The 21,351-nt window shown below is 35.3% G+C and overlaps 1 protein-coding gene across 4 annotated transcripts in view; it reads left to right on the forward strand.

The window, feature by feature from the left end:
- The window catches only part of LOC111427965 (transcription factor Ken), a 117,592-nt gene extending 98,648 nt beyond the window's left edge, over window positions 1-18,944 (forward strand). For all 4 annotated transcript variants that reach the window (XM_071196585.1, XM_071196586.1, XM_023063341.2 and 1 more), the window contains one exon: window positions 15,177-18,944. In XM_071196585.1, coding sequence (XP_071052686.1) covers window positions 15,279-16,859 — 1,581 coding nt within the window. In that variant the 5' untranslated portion in view covers window positions 15,177-15,278 and the 3' untranslated portion in view covers window positions 16,860-18,944. The remainder of the gene's footprint in view (window positions 1-15,176) is intronic.
- Window positions 18,945-21,351: the final 2,407 nt, after the last annotated feature.

Consider the following 21,351-nt stretch of genomic DNA (forward strand, 5'->3'; position numbering starts at 1 on the left):
ATCACACATATTGTGTAAAACCTTGTAGAAGAATAATATGTCGTTACACAGGCGACGTTGTCGAAGGGGCATTAACCGAAAAGATCTGCAAGACGAATGATAATTAATATAATGTATGGAAGATTTAAAGTTTAGATATTTCAAAAATCTAGATTGAATTTTTTCAATTCGGTCAATATAAATAAGGTATTGGGGATTCCAAACTACAGTGCAAAAATTAAGAATACTGTAAACATATGCGAAATATAAATTTTTAATCGCGTCAACGCTTACAAAGGAAGAGGTGGATCTCATAATGAAACCGAGCATACGCCAAGCCTTATTAACAGTAGTGTCAATGTGCTGTGCGTAGAGAAGCTTGGGATCAAGAGTCACTCCAAGGTCTCTAATAAAGGAAACGCGTGTTAAGTTTACGCCAGCGATGTTGTAATCGTAATGAACAGTATTCTTCCTTCTCGAAAAAGAAATAACATTACATTTAGACAGATTTAGGGTCAAGTGGTTCTTAGTACAAAAGTCAGAAATCCTGAGAAGGTCATATGGAGCAGATAAGTCTCGAAATTGAGTATGGAAATGGAAGATCAATCAAATGATGTTACAATTTGTTGTAAGGTAACCTAAGAAACACAAGAATGCAAAAGAATGCAGATGAATCAGAAGAATGCAGAAGAATACAAAAAACTTATGGCTGTATTATACAGTGTGTATTTAAATTGATGCGAAAAATTTGAAGGAGTGATTTTTCAACGAAAATTAAGGGGGGTCTTTCATATAACTTTTTGGTCAAAACCACTTCCCCATGTTACAGCCCTCTAAAAATAGGGGAAAAATTCTTTTTCTTTAATAAATCCACTATGGAGGAATTTGGAAGGATGAAATTTGGCAGATAACTGTTGCTAATAAAATGACACTTTTTAACAATTTTTATTACTTGAAAATATTATTACAAGGGTCTGAAATAATCAACCCCTATAATACTTTGCATCAGAACTTTTTAATGTGTCTACATTTTTCTATTTAAATAGAGGGATTCAATGCGCAACTTTTTTGCCTCTAAATATTTTCTCCTAAAATTGTTAGTTTGATCACAAAAAAATAAACTAATACACAGGCTCAAGTGAATTAATTCAGAGATTGGTTGTTGTTAGTCAAAGAAATGAAGTCTGTCAAATTGATCTCAGCATTATTTTATTTTTTATGATCAACCTAACAATTTGTTAGTTGTAAAATGTCAAGAGATAAGAAAGTTGCAGATTTTTCCCTTAGCTTTAGAGGGCGATATAACTTGGAGGAGAAGTGGTTTTGGCCAAGAAGTTATAAAATAAGCTGAAAAATCACCCCTTAAAATCTTTCGCATCAATTTAGATACACCTGTATAAATTGTAAAATAAAGTATCGTCGTCCAATTTCCAATTAAAAACAAGAAATAATTGTACTGACATTTTCTTGTGATAATGAGTAATAATCTGTAGGTTACTTGTCAGGTTTAGATATTCACAATTTATGGTAGGGGTAACAGTTTCTCGGTATACCAGAAGATATTTTTAGTAACTAGAAAATTGTACTTTCAAAAATTGATGTCGTTAACTAGGACACCTTCTCGCGTAGATTTATATTATCGCTGATGTCAACTTAACACATATTGCCTATAAATACTTATTTCCTTTATTTGTGAAGTGCGATTATATCCGTTACATCCACGGACAGTCCATGGAACAGAGGAGAAGCCAAGCATAAATAATTAACTAATACAATGCGAGATTAACGGGGCAGCTGGTGTAAAAGATTAAGACTTCGGAATGGTACGCCGTCTCTTGTCACTAGAGACATTTTCTAAACGCACGGGACGTGTGTGCATATAAATATCGCTTCTTGCCAGTTTTACCAGGTACAATGCAAATGAGTGGTGCAATTAATTTAAAGAGATGCAGGAAGTACAGGCCGCCGATTAATAACGGTCCATGACGATAAATCTGTATCTGGCTAAGAGCGCGCACGTGTCGAGGTGGAATGGAAACAGAACCTTCTTTGTCGAACGGTGCCTTCGGCGGCAGAAATTCATATTCGTATAACCGTGTTAAAACGTTATTCATTGCTCAAATGATATTTCTCTACTTTACTGTTCTATCTCGAATACAACCATAGATAATAATTCTCTAATAATTAAGTCTCAAAATAGTGGTTTAATTATAACCCCAATTGTTTAATAAATGTTTAATTAGTAATAGCTGAATCGAAATACTGCACTTTCAAATTGCTTATTGATAGAATATAATTGAAAATGAAATAACACACAAAATAAAAGTAACCATAACACTCTCCGTGGTCTAGATTTCGCGTCCTTGATATTTATAAAAAAAATAACGTCCGCTCATCCTAATTGACATTCCACAAAGAAAATGAGATCAACGTTGATTCTGGTTTGCCGAGGCAAGATTCGCTGCTAATGACCGAGAAGTTCTTCCCAATTCGAAAATTGCCATCGCCAGAGCAATTCAACTCTAATGGCGTCTACGCGTTCACGGCCAACGAAGAACAAGGTATTTTTCGAGTCCTAGACATTTCCGAATTGAGCAACCGCAGCCTTAATAACGTTAGGTCTCGGTCTGTAACGGTGTGTGTCCGAAGCACGCCGTCCGTTCGTCATTATCGTCATTATTTAATTATCGATGAATAGGGAAGAAACTAACTACACGAAGTGAAGCGCCGCTAGAAGCACCATCAAACGTAATTTATTAATTGAGGAGGTATTTACGGTGTTGGCGATTTAGCTGCTGTTTATCGTGTGCCACATATCATCGAGAAGAACCGCGACTTTCCGCTCTAAAGATGTCATTGAAATTATGCTAGGCCCAAGAAATATTGTAAGTTGAACGCTAACGTTGCTTCCGAGGGGATTGACTTAAATTTTCTGCAGAGTCATTGCCGTAATAATTCCGTACATAGTCTAAGTCTAAGAGGATTTAAAGTCATTAATTACCAGAACGAAGGAAACGTGAAGCGGGAAGAGATCGTTGAACGTTTTGCTAAAAAGCCTATAATAAAATTTGAATATATTAACATACTAGGGTTTACAATTCCTATCTCAATGAATATGCAATAGAAGTAATATTAACTAAGTCATAACCACTGTTTGTTATTCTAAATATTTAATTGTATAAATATGTTTTGAAGTAATTATATTTGATTTAAAATGCTTTTTATTTCATTATGATACCTCAATTAGTTCTTGAGAAACGAGTTTATAAATTTCAAATTAACCTATTTGACCATATTAGCTAATCGGGCTCAATTCAAAAATTCATTATAGGTAGGTTAATGGGAATAAAGAAATTATTTGCCCTACATTAAAACCTGAACAGATTTCCTTTAAAATGCTTAAGACAAGTTCTTAAGGTATGATTTTTTTAATTTCAATCCTTCGATATAATCACCATAATTATCAACCTGTAAAGTTCATTGCAAAAAATTATCTAAGCTAGATTTATAAGAATTACAAACTTTTTGTACACGAGGCCTTATATTCATGTTGTAGTGCTACAACATGTTGTAGCACTACAACATGAATAAATTTGCTTCAAAATGCTTAAAATTCGTAAATATTTATTATTTCTCCCCTTCCTTCATCCCTTATAAACCTATTCTTACAGACTCCACCTTCACTTTTGACGCAGTCGCCCATCCAGCCACATCAGCTTTACACTTGCTAACTTCCTCCCCCTGAAGCAATCCACGATGAGCTTTTCGACCCCTCCATTCATAGTAAGAAGCCTCGCCCCTAAATACGTTTTTTATATTATCCAAAAATTTTCGAAATCACATATTTCGGATACCCAAAGCTCTTCATCAGGCGCATTCTGTATTTAAAGAATCTTATTAATATTATATAGTATCACATTTAATTCTTGCAAATAACCTTTTTGGATTCTTGTTAAACATATAAGCAATCATGATAGGTTTAAAGAGACCCTATATTCCATTTATCATTTTCTATAAGACGTTAAAATTGCTACTCTGATGACAGTTTGATGTTATAAACTCGTATGTTGTTGTATAAGACGAGCGGTAGATAAGGTTGATCTAGAAATCCCGTACATCGAACGACGCACTCCGGGCATTATTCAAATTAAACGCAAATTGCGCGACACTTTAATCCAGAAATGTGACAACGCATTAAAATTGCGCAATGGCCTCGTGTACTCGCAACTAACCGTTTTTCACTGAAGGTTTCTCGATAAATCTGCGTTGGTAGCTAGAAAACTGCCGGCATTCTTGTATTTACATATTCCTCTCATCACCGAGCATCGTTACGGCAGGTCCGGTAGAAAACGATTCTTGATGGACCTTATTTATTGCGCCGACGCCGTAAGCACAAAGTAGTTTCATTAAACAATTCTCAGACGAGATTTGTTTAGGGATCGTCTCTTATTGATGATTTGAAATTAACAGTATGATTTAATCAGACGTACTAAAGTGTATTTAAAATAAAATTTCCCTTCTAACGATTGTCATCAGACAAGAGATTCTAATCATTTAAATAGGCTCAAGTAAACTTTCAAATTATCGTATACACATCTTATTACACGCAAATCAATTACATAAGAGGAAAAACACTTCCACAATGTTAAATGACTTGTCATCGCGATTAAAAAAATTGTTGATCCTTCTTAAGATAGTAAAGTACTTTTGTTCGGAAGCAAACTAACGTCTGGAGTCCAGGTTGATTAATGCCACCAACGGCTGAACAATGAACAGATAAAAATACTGTTGTTCCGGATGAAATTATTCGCACATTGTGATGTCACCTGCCGTGACCCAGCGATTCTGATTAAACAACCAAGTGATTGATCCTGAATCGAGTCAGACGTTTGTTCCCGTCAATCTAGCCGATAGTGTCACTTAAAAGATTTTTCCGTTTTCGTAGCTGGTTCGCATTCTTCAGCTCTTTCTTATAAGCAAGAGGCGCCCATTTTAGGAATTGACCCGCATCGAATCAACTGAATTTCATATGTTCCCATAGAGACGCGCGAATGGGCGCTATTAAATCGGCCAGGAACTCACAGTAATTAGGTTTAATCTGTCGGAAAACGATCGCCTTTAAAAGATGTCGAAGAAACGCGCAGTTATGCCGGAGATTGATCATCAGTAAATTGCTCCGATAGACGATTATTTACGCAATCTAGAAGCATTTTCTTTTTCAAGTTTCATATAACAAACGACATAATGAAGGTTGTTAAAGAAAACAAATACATTCTTCGGATAACTTACCATTAGTATATAATCGACGGGTTGGGCTTTGAAGAATTCTTAGAAAGCGACATATTCTCATGTTTCTACTAGTTGTTTTTTATAACAATTAAATATATTTCTCATCAATCATTATTTGGAGACTTGCAGATAAATTGAATCCGTTGAATATTAATCATATCTTTGAATATTTTTTTAAAGTGATGGTTCAGAGCGCTGTTAACACTTAAATTATAGGTCTGGCGATGCAAGAAGCGAAACCAAAGACTCGTGAAAACAGACGACTGTTACGTGTAACGGCTAACCGTGTAATTAACTCCGTGTTAAGTTTTGTCTGCGAGTTTCCGCTGGGCTTACGGTGACCTACATTTTTTCAGAACCCACTAACACAGACCAGCCTTACTATGGAAGTCTTTAGGAAAACTTGGGCTCTCGAATACGAATTGTCTAAAACTATTTATAATTGCCACACACTGCTGTTTCGTCACACACAGTCGCGAGTAGCATTCAATTAAGCTTCGCTCTAAGAATGGCAGGCAGAAGAAATAGATCGACAATTCGCTCGAAGCTATCTGGCTCTTGCTTCGTGGGCGTCTATGTCAATTACAAGAGTTTCACTCCTTATTTAGTCTACCTGGGTTCCATGCCAACGACTCTTGCCCGGTGTATGTCCCTCCCAGACGTACGAACGCCTTGTGCCTTATGTGTATAGCGAGCTCCACTGCGATTATGTACAATTCCATTTGAACCGATAGGATCGGTTTTTCTGGTAGACACCTGCGGTTTTCACTTCGTTCGACGCGTTTGGGAAAATGGTTTCGCGTACCAGAAACGATACTCACGATTGTGGAGTTTGTGTTGACAACGGGAGGATAATTGGCGAATGAGTTTTTCTTTAAACGGCTAAAGAATTTATTGCGCTATAACGGACCGACGCCTTCACCATATACATCTATATATAGGTTCAATGTCTTTGCTTATCCAACTCTTTAATATTAAAAGATATCAATAATTCATCGTTCAATCAGAAAAATTCTTAGTCTTTCAAGATCGTTCTTTAAGTAATTAAAAATTAACTAACATATGGTTAGATACTAAACAGATGAATCTAATTTCACTTCTGTATACGGTAATGGTTGAATATTTACGTAAACGTAAGGTACAGTGACTAAACATGGACGTAAATTACGTCAACTTTCCATTCATGCCAACCGCGGTATTTCCCTGGACCGGTGGGAGTGCACTCCAGTCGTTCATTCATTTCATTCAGAGACACAATTAATTCGCCATAAAAGTAGCGCAATGCAAATACGCATGCGAGACCGTCCGCTTACTTCATTCACTCCGAATTGGACGTTGCGGTTTTTCTTTCAATGGAATACCGCATTCTCGACACTTCGATCTATCATTAAAAATTGTGTAAGTTTCAATGGATTTACATCGTACATTTTAATTTAGTTTAGTATTTTTGTTAAAGATTTTGTTGTTGCTTACCTCCAAGAATTAAAGTTATGGTGATAAAAGATGCGAAATAAATAAATTAACTTTAGACGTTAACAACTAGAAATGTGACTTCCTTGCCGGTATTCACTGAATATCTGGAGGCGGAAAGAATAAAGCAAAAGAATACATTCTCCGGAGAAATAATAAACAGTGTGATTTACGACTTCATAACCATCATCTCCCCATAACTTCTCTAAGCTTTAGATATTGCAGTAAAGTGCACCTGCGAGATAATGTAATCATATAAACGCTTTAATTTTCGCTTCAATTCGAAGATTCAAATATAACTTTATTTCGAAAATCTTGTAACACGGTGAACGAATCACAATATTTTATGAACTACTTTTAACATCTAGCGTACACCTAACCCGTTTTAATTTAACAATTCTGGCTAATAACGCCATGATCTTGGAAAATATCAATAGGCTGCTATCTTGGTGTAAATAAAATGTGAAGCAAAATATTGTTTGCAGAACCAAAAAATTATGTTTAGAAGGAGAATATTATAGCCGGAAATGCCACCATGAGTTTGGGCAGAAGAAATTATTATGTACAGAAGCAAAATGTTGTGCAGAAAAGGAGGAAATTATCAGATGCGAAGCAAAATATTATAAATAAAATGAAAATATTATTCGCAGAAATAAAATATTTTGGGCAGAAATCAAATATCATACTCAGAAGTTGAATTTTGTGGAAACAATATCGTTGCAAGGTGCACAATTAAATATTATGCGCAGAAGCAAAATGTTGTAGACAGTCTTTCTATTTATTAGTCTAATGCACGCCAAGCTAATCCTAAAAGAACTCAACCACAAAGGAGAGCAATCCAACCTCAAAGTAAGCCAACTGCATTCGTTCAAAGTGTTGAGTAACTCCTTGGAGTAATACAAAAATCTGTAATTTAATTAATTTCTACATCTGAAATCTTATCTTTGAGCCTGGTAATTAAATTGAAGATTTCTTTTGAGTTTGGATAATGTAATTTTTGCCACTGTAAGCCTAAAATCTACAAAATAAAGCCAAATTAATTACAAATTGATTTTTAGTATTTAATAAAAATGTTTACATAACAATGTGATAATTTGACATCCTCTAAAAATATTGATATAAGCGAACCATTAAATCGACCGACATCATCTCCGAAAGAATAACATGATTAACGATGTTAACCGTTTTGTCCTCGCCATACCGGCTCGGCAATACCAACATTATTAAAACGACAATGTAGTTCGAACGACTTCCGTGTCTAAGCCGCCGGTTATTAAGCTATCAGCTCGGACATTGTTATTGGAATTGCGGTTCTTGGCGAAGCGGTCGAAAAATTCAGATTGTATCGATTTTTCAGGGGCGGCGGCGGCGTTGGCTCATTGTTCGACTTTAATGAGGCGCATTATTTTAGAGAACACCTCCTCCCAGTATGTATACGTCACGTAACGGCTTTACGTAACTCGCAGGCTGTGGCTGCTTAGACACAGTCGTTCCAGTTTCCGAGAGACAATCGGGCGAAAATCTGATGTAGAGGCGGTTTACCCATGCGGAAAACGCTGAAATTATAATTGAGATTCCCGCGATAACACCGCCCAGATGATTTACACGCTAATTTTCAGGCGAGACCATGTTCCACCAGAACACGGGCATGTACTTGCACGTTCCCTATCTAATGTGTCAGAACTCGCAAATCGCCGATTTTGACGTATAATTTACAGAAACGGTTATTACGAATTTTATTTAAAAAGATTCTTTTAATATCCCACGATATCGATTAGATATGTATGCAATATATCGTAAGTAACTATAATTACAAATAGGCTGTAGAATAAACGACAAATCATCGAGACACATGAACGATATGTCACACAAAAGGCGCGGCCAATATCTAAGACACTACATATCTAGACTCAAGCTGTCGTATGCTAATTTAATGCAGAGGCTTATTTCAATAAGCTTACAATAACAATGGGCCACACAACCTTTATCTAATTAGATCGACACACCGAGAGTCTTTGAAGAACGAGATCTGAATGAACTAATTAACCACCCACCGTTAAAAATGTTAATTATATTAATAGTCTTGAAATGATTTTTATTTTTTTGCACCGATTTCCAATTATTGAACGCGGAAACTAAAACTCGAACAGATATATCAATAGATATCGATCACTTTCTGTTTATCAGAACCAAGAGACCGTTGTTGGGACACGTGAAAAATCGTTTGGTTCACGCGGAAAAATGGCCGACAGGTCGTGATGGGCGTTACTTGGTAAGTAATGCGCATGTAAACCGTATTAGAAAGCACGTATTCGCTATCAGCTTAAAGTGCAATTTACAGCACCGACCTGCGCACATACGATTCGAATCTGCGAGCATGTGCTCAGCTTGCCGCCCGTTTGCGTGAGCACATTTAAAACGAACCGATTTGTATAATGAATTTAATACTGTTTTATTTACGCGACTTCCGATAAATTCGCAACTCCCCTGAATATTTATACCATCAGACGGCACAATGGAATATATATTACAGTGCATCGCTCGCGAAATAAACCTCTAGGGTTACTGCCAATTATATTTTATAACCGAGGCAATAAGTGTTATCTCCTCAGGTAGTTGCACTGGAGAGGTTAATGAGCACCGATGAAATTATACGTGTTCTTTGAGGTTTATGGTAATTTATAGGTAGATGTACGCATGTCTTAACCTCGACCATTGAAACCGCTTGTTGATTTTAAATGCGTTCTTAAAGTGTTTCCTTTTATATATTTCCACGTCTCAATTAAGGTTTTGTTAGCGACCCTAAAAACTTATAATGGCCGAGTTAAAATTTACGTCAAATTTGAAAGTTGCGCACCATAAAACAGAACCATAAAACAGCAAAAATTAGTAATGTAACTACCATCACTCCCGAAGGCGACAAAAACAAATCGTAAAACAATGAATAATGACGAGCGTCCAGTAGGAATGTCTCATCATTATCGTTACGCTCGTTATCCCGGTGACCTAGAAGTTGATTAGAATAGAAATGCGATGAGCTTGATGTCCATTTCAATTTAGTAGCTTAAACCAATCTAGTATACATATTGTCATCACGATTTTGCGGTAAATCAATATTATTTTATGTTCTTTCTTTGAGGAGTGATCGATAAATCAGCGCACCATTACGAAGATGATAAGGTCTTTACTGCTTGGGAGTCTCGAATGAAATTTACTACCGACCCGTTGTTTATGGGATGCATATAAAAACAGTCTCGATAAATTACGCATTGGGACCAGGCCTTCCCATGGCACTTAAACGCCATGCGGTACGACAGAGTGGCTCTATACAGAAGAGAATTCCCTTCCGTTCCGCAAAAACCGGCAGCTATAGGAAAGCGGCCGCCGCACTTTATTGCAACAGGACTATATATTTATAGTGAGGAACAGCTTCCTTCCCTAAGGACAATATAGTATATAACGCGATGGCGACAACACAATTACGAAACCTATTAAGTCCTTCTCTATAGTTTGCGCCTGATTAACGGTCGTAATAGCAGAATATTTTTGTGCCAAAACACGTTTCACTCTTAGTACATGAGAATATTTTACTTAAAGTGATGCAATAATAACACTTACCGGAGGTAATAGTCCGATCAGTCCCATTCGATGAGTTTAACGGAGGCACTTTCACCTTAAATTACAATAATACATCTTCGTAATTATAATTGGTATTAAATAAGGCGGAATTCAAGCATTTATGATCAATTTCATAATCAAAATTAATGAACCGTGAAAGTGCAATGCTTTCATTAAAGTGATAAACAGACGATGGTTATTATAAAAACTTTGATAATTATCATTATTAAGAAAAACAATTTCTTAGAAAACACTTTCAGTGTTTATATCTAATTATCTTGATTATACCTGATGATAGACCTAACAAATCTAATTCCAGAACTTCATATAAAAATTATTTATATTATTGAATGTTAAAATAAGTTAAATTAAAATTGTATAAACTTCAAAGTTATTCCACGTTGCCGGCTGCTGAGGAGCTACAATATATGTTAGTCTGTTATGACTGGACATAATAGCAAATATAATTAATTTCAAAGAAAGATTAATACCACAGAATATCCAGAAAGGACATTCCGCAAAACTCTTTGGTTCCCGATCAACGATCTGGCAACGTTGCTCGAGAGAAGCAAAGCGAGGGATGTTTCCAGATCGTTGGGTCAGTGGCATTTCTGGTTATTCTGTGTTAATACACCAGATTAATACAAAGTTAGACAACATACATTGTAGTGCCTCGGCCGCAAGTGACCTCGGCTAAGTTACTAACACAGAAAGACCTCGTAATCGTCAAAAACAGTGTAGAGGTATGACTTGCAAATGTTGACAAAGACCAGCAGCTATGTGGGTTTTCAAGTTCACGAGGTTCATGTTCAGAATGTTCCTTTCTGCAAGTATTAGAGATTTTTTAGCTGACCAATTTTCTGGAACAATGTAAATTCTTTACACTGTTGTACATTATCATTAAAAACATACGTATTTGATAGAGTCACATTACAAATTTAGAAGTACAATTTTTGTTTAACATCCTCTTCAAAAAAAACACCAAATTCATGTAGACAATTTTTTTTAAATATTTATAAAAAGGATTAAAGTATATTCATTGTAGTGTAGTTAATTAAAAATGAAATAAAAGATTAAGAGTTATAAGAAATATGAAATAGGTATAACTAAGGTGGTGATTGGATTGCGTGCAATTACTGAACATTAGCAACTATCAAATAACAGTAGTTCATTAATATTACATGGGCAGGGCATACAGATATTGACACATAAAATGGGTCACGCGTGTGATTGCACGAGGGTGGATAGACACGTTACGACAGCCAGACTAATGGGACACAACTAAATCAATTGTCCCGATTAATTACCGTTGACGCCGTCTTGTCCGGTATCGTTATTATTACCACATTACGAACTGTGTATAATATAATCTATGGGCAGCACCAAGGTTTTCACGTTGCGTCATATTGTCGGCATTCCTCGTTCTTTGATACACCATTATCTGTCGTCAGCAGAGCACCGGGGATGATGCTGCAATGGATTCTATTAATTACGTGCCATGGTGGCGTGGCATTCAACCGGCACAAAGCCCAACTCGACAACAACGGATCCGTGATCTATTATTTGTGTTCTAGATTGCTATGACCATGAACCAACACGTTAAACTGTTACCTTCAAACAAACCAAAGCGTGCTCGCGGTCCGAAGAAGACCAATTTACCTTCATCATCGCCTCCCGGTTCTTTTGTCTGACTTGGACGTGTGATCTAACGAAATGGGTCACGGTACGATCTAATTGATGAATCGACCGTCATACAAGTAACAGTATTAACGTAATTTATACCCAACAGAATTTGTGATGTTAGGTTCCAAGAAATCACCCGACCGACGGACGATTATCTAGAGATGATCTTTATACGAGGTGATACCCTACTTTTCACTTTTGTGCAATAGCCGCTTTATTCGCTGATTAAAGCCTGTTTGAGAAACCGGCAGTTCCTCAAGAAAATGTGATGCGTGTGGAAAATTGCTAGTTACGATGTCGGCTCAACTCAAACGAACGGTTTTCTCTGAATTATAGTTTGATGAAGCCTTTGGCCACCGCGCTGATTAATGGCTGTATCATAGATATTCAAAATAAAAGAGATACAAGAAAATAAATTTTGAGATACACATCATTGGTTAAAAGAATAGTGGTGTGTACTGATTGGAAAGTAATAAAGAACCACTTGCGTTTCGCACTTAACTTTCTATTCGATGGGAGGAGCTTCTGCTTCTCAGTTCGCGACATCCAAAAGCAACTTTCATTTTTTCGCCATCTTACAAGCAATTAATTGCTGTCGTCTTAAGTCAATCTGGGCCTCCTAAATTAAACAGGCTCTGATGCAATGCCAACGAACGAGTGCTGCTTCGTTAAAGGATCACAAAGTGTCTATTGGAGAATACCGTTTTTGCGACGTTTTCCGTCCTTTTCTGATACTCGGCATCGTTTCTGAGCATTGGGAATTGCTTCATGTAATTGCCGCCATCCTTGAAAAGACGACGGTTGCAAAATAAAAAAGCGCGCGTTAGGACGAGACGCGAATAATAATTAATAAGAGCCACTTTTCTAATAAATTCTCGGCCAATTAAACCACATTTATTGCAGACGAATGATAAAGTGAGTTCGATTCCATTCGTGTTTTGTTCTCTTTTTCGGGCGGCTACGTGAAATAGTCGCGCTTTAACGAACTCCGTTATAGTTGAAATTGGATTGGGTTTATTGAACCTGACGGATTATTGAATATAATTTGCATACTGTGGGTTTCAGTGTCAAATTTCATTCTGAAAATTATTCATTTCTCACGTCAATCAATTCAGTGAAAACTGAAATATATATATTGTTTTAGTTCGTAATCTTATTCTCACGCCATTCTATTTATACCATAATAAATCGTAGGATAAATTGAATAGAGACGATCTTTGAAGAGAAAAACGGATCGTGTACACTAAGCACTAAGCCTTGTGAAATAAAATGTATATCTACACAACAATCGATAAATCGAGCTGATATATTTTGTGCCGAGCATGCAAATAGTGCACAACAATGCGGCAACTCTACACACACGCGTCTACCCATCAATAATACTTGGTTGCGTTACACTGCTTATGCTCTCGTTTTAGTTTCCCAATAAATCCTTTCGGTTACGTCACCAATACCTCGAGAACAGGTGCAGCGGGAATACTTACTAAGTTACGCAAAGGTCCCTCAAGAGGTTTATCCGTATTCTAGCAACGGCACTGGCCGTTGCTTCGCTAAACAAACGATCCAGTTCTTTCTTATACGAGAAGATCGCAACTCAACCGAACGGGGCAGTAACACGAGCATTTTCTCGCCGTCTGTCCTTCTAAAGTCAGCTCGTTCCTTCTAGGCACTTGTACAGTGCGCGCGATCATTAGGAGGAAACTTGAAAAAAAGTGAGGCAAAAACAACACCGGAATGGAAGAAAAACTAAACGGCTGACGTCTCGGATAATTACTACCATGCAAATAGTGATTTACACACGACGCTTTCTCAAAGAAAATTTCTTCGAGTCTAATTAAATTTTATTTTATTTAAAACAAAAAAAAAATCATACATTAACCCGTAACCCCTCAATCTCTTTAACCCAGAAGAAAAAATGCATTAACGATACATCTACGGTACCAAGATCACGATCTCTTAACGAGACGTCTTGATAGTTTTTTAATCATAACCTCTTAATTTTACGTTCGACGACCGTTGCGTGCTCCATTATACACACACGTTCGTTGTAGAAATTTAGGTCGAGCAGAAGACACATTGATTAACCGTTTATAGAGTCTACCATCTTGATGATCTAACGACCATCAAAACGGCACAAAAAAGCAGCTGCGGGGGTAATTAAGGTGCGTACGTGAACATTTTTGTAACCGGAGATAATACACGTAAAAACACTGTTAACACAACCTCAACGAACACAACAGGATGTGTAATTATCTCTATCTAAATAATAATTAAATAACTATGCCAATCATTTATAATCGAGGTATCGTTAACCTCTCAGAAATGAAAAAAACTATTAGGATTTTGAAATTAATCAACTCAAAATTAAGAATTTGATATTTTTCAGAAAAACGATTGGTACTTTATGATATAAACGTTAAAGTCAATGTCGAGATTGAACGCTAATAAAGTTGAAAAATAATTACTTATAAAATAGACGAATTAAAGTTATTGCCAATAAACTCCATCAAACTGCCAACGCGCGTCCCATAGTTAAAGACAAAAATTAAACGCGAAAGTTCGAAGATAGAGCAAGTACTGCATGAAATATTTCGTTTGGTTGAACGCGTAACCGCAAGTAATCACCGAATTTTTAGAATAGAACGTAAATACTTAAATACTTGGGCTTTCACATTCTTCAATGATTACTTCATCTAACACTTTGTCTTTTTCTTTAATAGTACCATCTTCGGAATTGGAATGATTTACGTTTAAAATAAATTAAACTCAAAATAGTTAAAGGTGTTGGATTGTCTTTCATCCTTTACCTTTAAGAAACATAGAAAGTTAGTCAGCATAGCCAACAGTAAAAAAGTAGTAGATGCAATTTTTTATTAAAACACTAAATTTCCAGTATTTGAAGCTTCATTGAAAGGCATAAAATGTTTTTGTTATGCAAATTATTCTGACCATAAAGTTTCCAAGTTGATACGAAATGTTTAGATAGAAAATGAAGTCACTTGGGATCATTTTTGATTAAACCAATTGATATTGATATTGTGCACAATATATAATAAACCAATAAATAGGAAACTTCACAAAACCCAACCAAAACCTCAATGTTCATAATTTTTAAATAGATTATTTTTTCTTTTCAGATTTGGTCAAGATAAACAGTAAAAAGCAATCAGTATTAGAACGTCCACTTGGAGGAAAATGCACAGAGACTCGTTGGAAATAACAACCCGATTAGATCAATAATGGATATTCAAGAGACGTTTCGATCTGAAGATATCAAGACGGATTTTTTTGATTTCGTGGTGACTTCAGAAGGGGATACTCAATTTACAAAACAAATGCGTACCGTCAATACATTTCTGGCGAACGGCACCACCGATGAACCAAAAGAAACGAATAACAATATGCTAACAACGGCGGAAATGAGCGCTGTAACGACTTCCGTGGCCAACGAGGCGAGCAATTTCGACTCTACGTTCTGGGGAGACAAGGAAACTGTTAGGATAGAAACCGCTATTTTGGAAGATTTAAATAAGTACTGTTGGACGACGGACCAGGATGGCGTGGGGGTTCCGGTTTCAAAGAGTGGTACTAATACCGACGGACACATTTACACCTTAACAGTATTGAATGGTATGGACCAAAACGCTACGTGGTACCGACCGCCTTTGGCAACCATAATTAAAGAAGAGGACGGGACGATTTCGAATACGTCGATGGATCACATCCAAACGACCGGTTTGGATATTGATTCCATTTTGAGTATAATGCCCGGACAGATTAACGGATTCAATAATAATTTTAATGAGTCTACGATTAGTCCGAATACGGACGGGTTAATCAAATCCGAACCGTACTCTTACGAAGATAGTGGTTACGCCGATAATAAGGACGAATTGGCAAATTCTTTGATAATAGACACTCCGCTTTTAGAGGCGCACGATAGTTTTAACAATAATAATAACGATTGGAAAATAAATAATAATAATTCGACGACATCGACGACGGCCAACGGAGGAACACCGGATTCGTTATTAAGGAGTGCTTTGCAAGGGAAAGCTTTCGTGAGATATAACGGCATGAAAACGAAAACGGAAAACAATAGTGAGTTACGAAGGGTGTTGTCAACGCCGCCGAATAAAACCGAAACCGTTTTTATTAAAGAAGAACCCGATAAGATCCCAACGATTGTAGCTGGAATTGATATAAACGGAACTGTAATTTTCGAAGAACAAATATCACAAAGACACACCGATTCGGATAACCCATCGAGCACGCATAGTATGGACGATATTCTTTTATCGCAATTAGATAATCCTTATCCGGAGGATTATGAAAAATTGAAAAGGATAGCGAATGAAGTTGCAGAATCTGTAAATCAATTTTGTCCTTTGGATGGTACGGGAGAACCAATATACACGATTACGCCAGATCAGATTAACATTTTAAGTAATATCAATTCCCCAATTTCAATTACCGCTGCTCCTGTGGTGACTAGCACGAAAACCACAACGAAGAAATACAAACGATCCAATAGCAACGCGAAACAGTCTTCTGTTCAAAATGCAACCTCGACAAGTAACGGTGTTAGAAAGGAACGTAGCTTACACTATTGCAGTATTTGTTCGAAGGGTTTTAAAGATAAGTACTCGGTAAACGTCCACATCCGCACTCATACGGGCGAAAAACCTTTCTCGTGCGGTTTGTGCGGTAAGAGTTTTAGACAGAAAGCTCATCTGGCCAAACACTATCAAACCCACATTGCTCAGAAAAATGCAGCTACCGCTGGAAGCGTACCGACAGCGAAAACAAAAAGCAGGTAGCTCTTAAACTAAAAATACAACGACGTTGGCTGTTATGCTTATATGTATTAGATTTTTAACAATAATTAGGATTTTCTCACAAAAATTTTTAAAAGAATAAATCGTGAAACTAACATGATAAGCGCGCTCTGTACCATTTGTTTTTTTTTTTTTGAGAATGAGGAATTATTGCAATTGGAATTATTTCGTTATTTTTGTGAAACTCAATTTCCTTTTGTATTTCGATATTTTTTGTATTTTAATTTTTTTGTATTCCGATTTTTTTTTTGTATTTCGTTTTTGTTCCTAAGCTTAATTTGTATTTTCGTGTGTATATTTTGCTGTGATGTGAAAATTTCTAACTTTGAGAAAGAAAAAGAAAAATCATACGAAAAGAGAGTGAAATGTAAGTGAAGATTCTTGCCATTTCTGTATTATTTATACGTATAATAATAAGAGTACCGGATGATTGTTTAAACGTTACGTTTAATTAGATTATAAAAATTATTGACGTTAAAGCATTAAAATTCCAACTTATCTTTTCCCAATTAGAAGAAGAAACCGTTTGATTTCTCCACGTTAAAAGAGAAACTTAATTATTTATGAGTAACAGCAAAAACTTTGTAATACAGAATGTGATACATTGTAGACAAGAGTAGAGATATTTTAAGAAAGTAGACAAAAAAATTTCTTATTAAATAATCATCCTGTACCTAATAATCAATACATTCCTTTACTTTTACGAAAGCTAGATATTTACGTATTTAATTCCTTGCGTATTAATTAAAAAAAGAAATTGTAGATTTCGTTTAATTTATTATTTATAAAACCTTAAATCTTTTTTGTTTGCCTTTTATGTTTTTCGTTTATTTAGAACTATTTACGTTGTTAAAAAAGTGTATTATCAATGTTAGGCAAAACAGGGTAAATTTTTTTCGAATCAATACTAACTAATAAAATAAATTCATCCACACATTTATCTGTCATAAGATTGGCTGATTGTTCTTTGTTTGTTTCTTTAATGTCTCGTACTGTTAAGTTTTAATTAGTTTTTTTTTTCTTTTTTTGTATATTCCTAACGAACTATAGTATTACATCAATTAGCCAATCTTAATTATCGTACATACGTTTAAATCGTTTCTTATTTTATTTTTTTTATTAGTTTTTAGCTTTTCTTAGTCTATTACACTTTTTTTTTCGTTTTTTTTTGTTAGGTGTTAGTCAGACAAAAGTTTACCATACAATAAGGCATTACAATGACCTTACATTTACCTACATAATACTCACAATGTGTAAAAAGTATTTAATAATTAATAATAACGTAAAATCGAATAGTTTTATTGTTATTATTGTGTATATTTAATTTATTTAAGCTATAAGGAGGCGCGAAAACGATCAAAACATGTGTTAAATTAAAAGAAAATATTTTATTACCACCAACTCTCAGATTGTTGTTTATTGTGTATTATTTTTATAAAGTTTATCTACGTTACGATTATATTACTATAATTTGTTGGACCGTTCATTTTGTTTTTTATGTTCTATTTTCTCATTTACTGCATACCGTTCCAACAGTCGCATTATTTTTCGACTGAAAATCAATATTCTGTCCCAAACAGCTAGTTACTTGCCACGGTTATGGGTTACATCCATATGTTTTTCTTCAATACCTGGATCTCAATATCTTGAGTAACACAGCTTGCCTGTAACACGCCACAAAACGAACGAACTACTACTGCCAATTGAATAAGTGTGTTCTAATTACTATACACTACAAAGACACAAAATAAACATAAAACGATACAGAACCGTTGTTGTTAAATCGCTATAAATGTTAACAACGTTGACGAAAACGCGAAGAAACGTCATTTTGTAATTGTACTATTTTTTTAATTATTACTTTTAACGAACAACGAGCCATAGATGTAGTTCTATATATGTTTTTGTATAGTTTTATAAAATTTTATAAAGTTCTCTTTATTATTTGTAATATTGATTTTATTAAACGGAAAGTATTTTATATATAGTTTCTATATTATTACATTTTATAATTTTTATAATATATAATTCTCAACTCATTACAATAAACAATTTTTGTAAAAATTTCTTCTTTGTTTTATTTTGTGTTTTCAATGAAACAAATGCCATCCAGACACGACCTCACTCACTTCAATTTCACACTAGCGCCATCTCCTGTTCGCTAGCTGTTTCAAATAATAATATTTAAATCATACAAACATACCATATTATTGACAATAATAACAATTCTAATAGATATTAATATTTGTGAAATATTGTTTATAGAGTGTATGGGAGTTGTATGGATTTAATGCAAAAAAGTAAATAATAAAATTGCCCGCCATCTATTGCCCGGTGATCGTTTCTATTGGACTCACAGTCCGCCGTATGTGACTGTGTAAGCACGTGTACTAGAACCTTGAAAATTTTACCTACAAATTCAAAGTTACAAAAATTACAAATATTACAAATAAATTACAAATAAAGTCATTTTGGTTACAAATTAAAAATTCTCCCTCCAGTTTAAAAATAAGTAATAGTCCCAGTTGTGCTGCCATCTTTTAATCAGGTCGTTGACTTCTAAAATTAGGTTATAATTCCAATCATTGGGTATAATTATAGTTTGGTAAAAGATCTCAAAGATTTCTAAAACATGAAGATGTGGATAATGTGCATATTAATATAAACTAGAAATCTGCATTGATTGAATTTTAGAATCCTTTTGTATTCAGATAATAATTTTTTTTAATCCTTTCTGTTTTTGTTCAAAAGATGGCGCAATGAAACATCTTGAATGTAGAAAAACATACTATTCATCTGTTAATTTGTGTAATTATGTCGCCATCTATTGGAATAAAGCTACACTTTTAGTAGGCAACTTATAAAATATAACACTAGAGGTCTTATTTAAAATAAACTTTCTAAAATAAATAATTTTTAATAGTATAAATTTTGATTATAAAAAACTTATATTATTTTTCAAAGATATTTACTTATCAATCTGATTTCAATTTAATTTTTTTTTAAATTTTTTCTCAACATTTTAACCTAATCTAACGTTAAATATTCCCTGCATTTTAGTGTTATTGGTTTAATATTTCAAGCAACATTCGGGTTTTATCAGTAATTGTGCCACGTTCTGCTGCACATTTTCCAGAACAAAGGGCCATTAATGCGCTTCCTACACGGAGATATTCGGCAGTCACCTGGTTACTGGGGTCGTGAGGGTCCGGGTTTCCAAAATGCCTGGATGCAGCAAAGCAACCTTTGGGAGCTCGCTCTCTCTGCGTTTCGGGAGCACTGAACATCGATCTCCCGGCCGTAACCCTGGCAACCGCATCGAGGTATTAGTTTAAGACGTTACTTACATAATAGTATAACTTCCTTTTCTTTTTAACTTTCCTTTTTTTCCAGCATTAAATTTTTTTTTAACATTACCAATAAATTTCATCTTAATTAATTTTCTTTTACTTTTTTGATGTTTTTTGTACATTAATAAATAATTGCTTTTCTTAATTTAATGAGGAAATGAAAAGATTGATGGATAGTCACATGTGCGTATTAAATTCTTTGTTATACTCAACGCTTTGTGCGGATAAATTTAACGCTCTCGCTACATATTGCGTAATGCCTCTTGTTTTGATTGGGAACAGTTCAATTGAAATCCAAAATTGAACGATCAATGCGGAGTCTGTTAATTGCAAATATCTGCTCTTCGGCGCTTACTAAAGTTACGCTTTTAATTAAAATATCAATTAATGCATTGGTTTCGCTTGAAATTAATCGTTAAAATTTCACAATTTAATTATAAAATAATGTTCCTTTAAAATCCAAAGCGATTAAATTTAGTATTTGACGCTTGAAATTGAAACAATAATTTTAAAAGAAAATTCCCGTTAGATTTTTGGCAACATTCTCGACACCCTAGAGCCATAAAACTTCATCTCGGGAACAGTTCGACCTTGATTTACTGTCACCCCCTGTGGCGATCACCCTCTCAGTCCAGGAATTGATCCTTTTGGAGGTCATCCACTCGTCTATCCTACGGGACGTCGTCTCGCTTGCTCTTCCCGTTTCTACATTGCATGAATTTTAATTAGGGCCTCCGAGCGACGTAATCAAACAAGAAGAAGAGGAGGGTGCACTTGCGGACAAAGTAAACCGGCTGGAGATCTTAAAACTGCGATAAAAGGCCCTCTTTTGCACCCCCGCCCGTGGACGTTTACGCGCCCTGCGAACCAATTACCGCCTCGGTTAATGAAATAACGTAACGGACGAAGACGGAGAACGTGCTCAGAATGGTGGCGGCGAACTTGGTTCTTAAGCCGCCCCTGACCCTTAAAAGCGTCAAGCCCTTAAACAAAGAACGTACTGTGGCAGCAAACGTTCGACCCCTTCACTACCGTGAAAATGGGTGTGTTTACGAGGTTTATAGTTGGTACGCCACTGATATCAAACATAACGTAGTTTACATTAAATATCAAACTGTTTTATT

The sequence above is a fragment of the Onthophagus taurus genome, chromosome 6, assembly GCF_036711975.1.
Source record: "Onthophagus taurus isolate NC chromosome 6, IU_Otau_3.0, whole genome shotgun sequence".
Taxonomy (NCBI): Eukaryota; Metazoa; Arthropoda; class Insecta; order Coleoptera; family Scarabaeidae; genus Onthophagus; species Onthophagus taurus.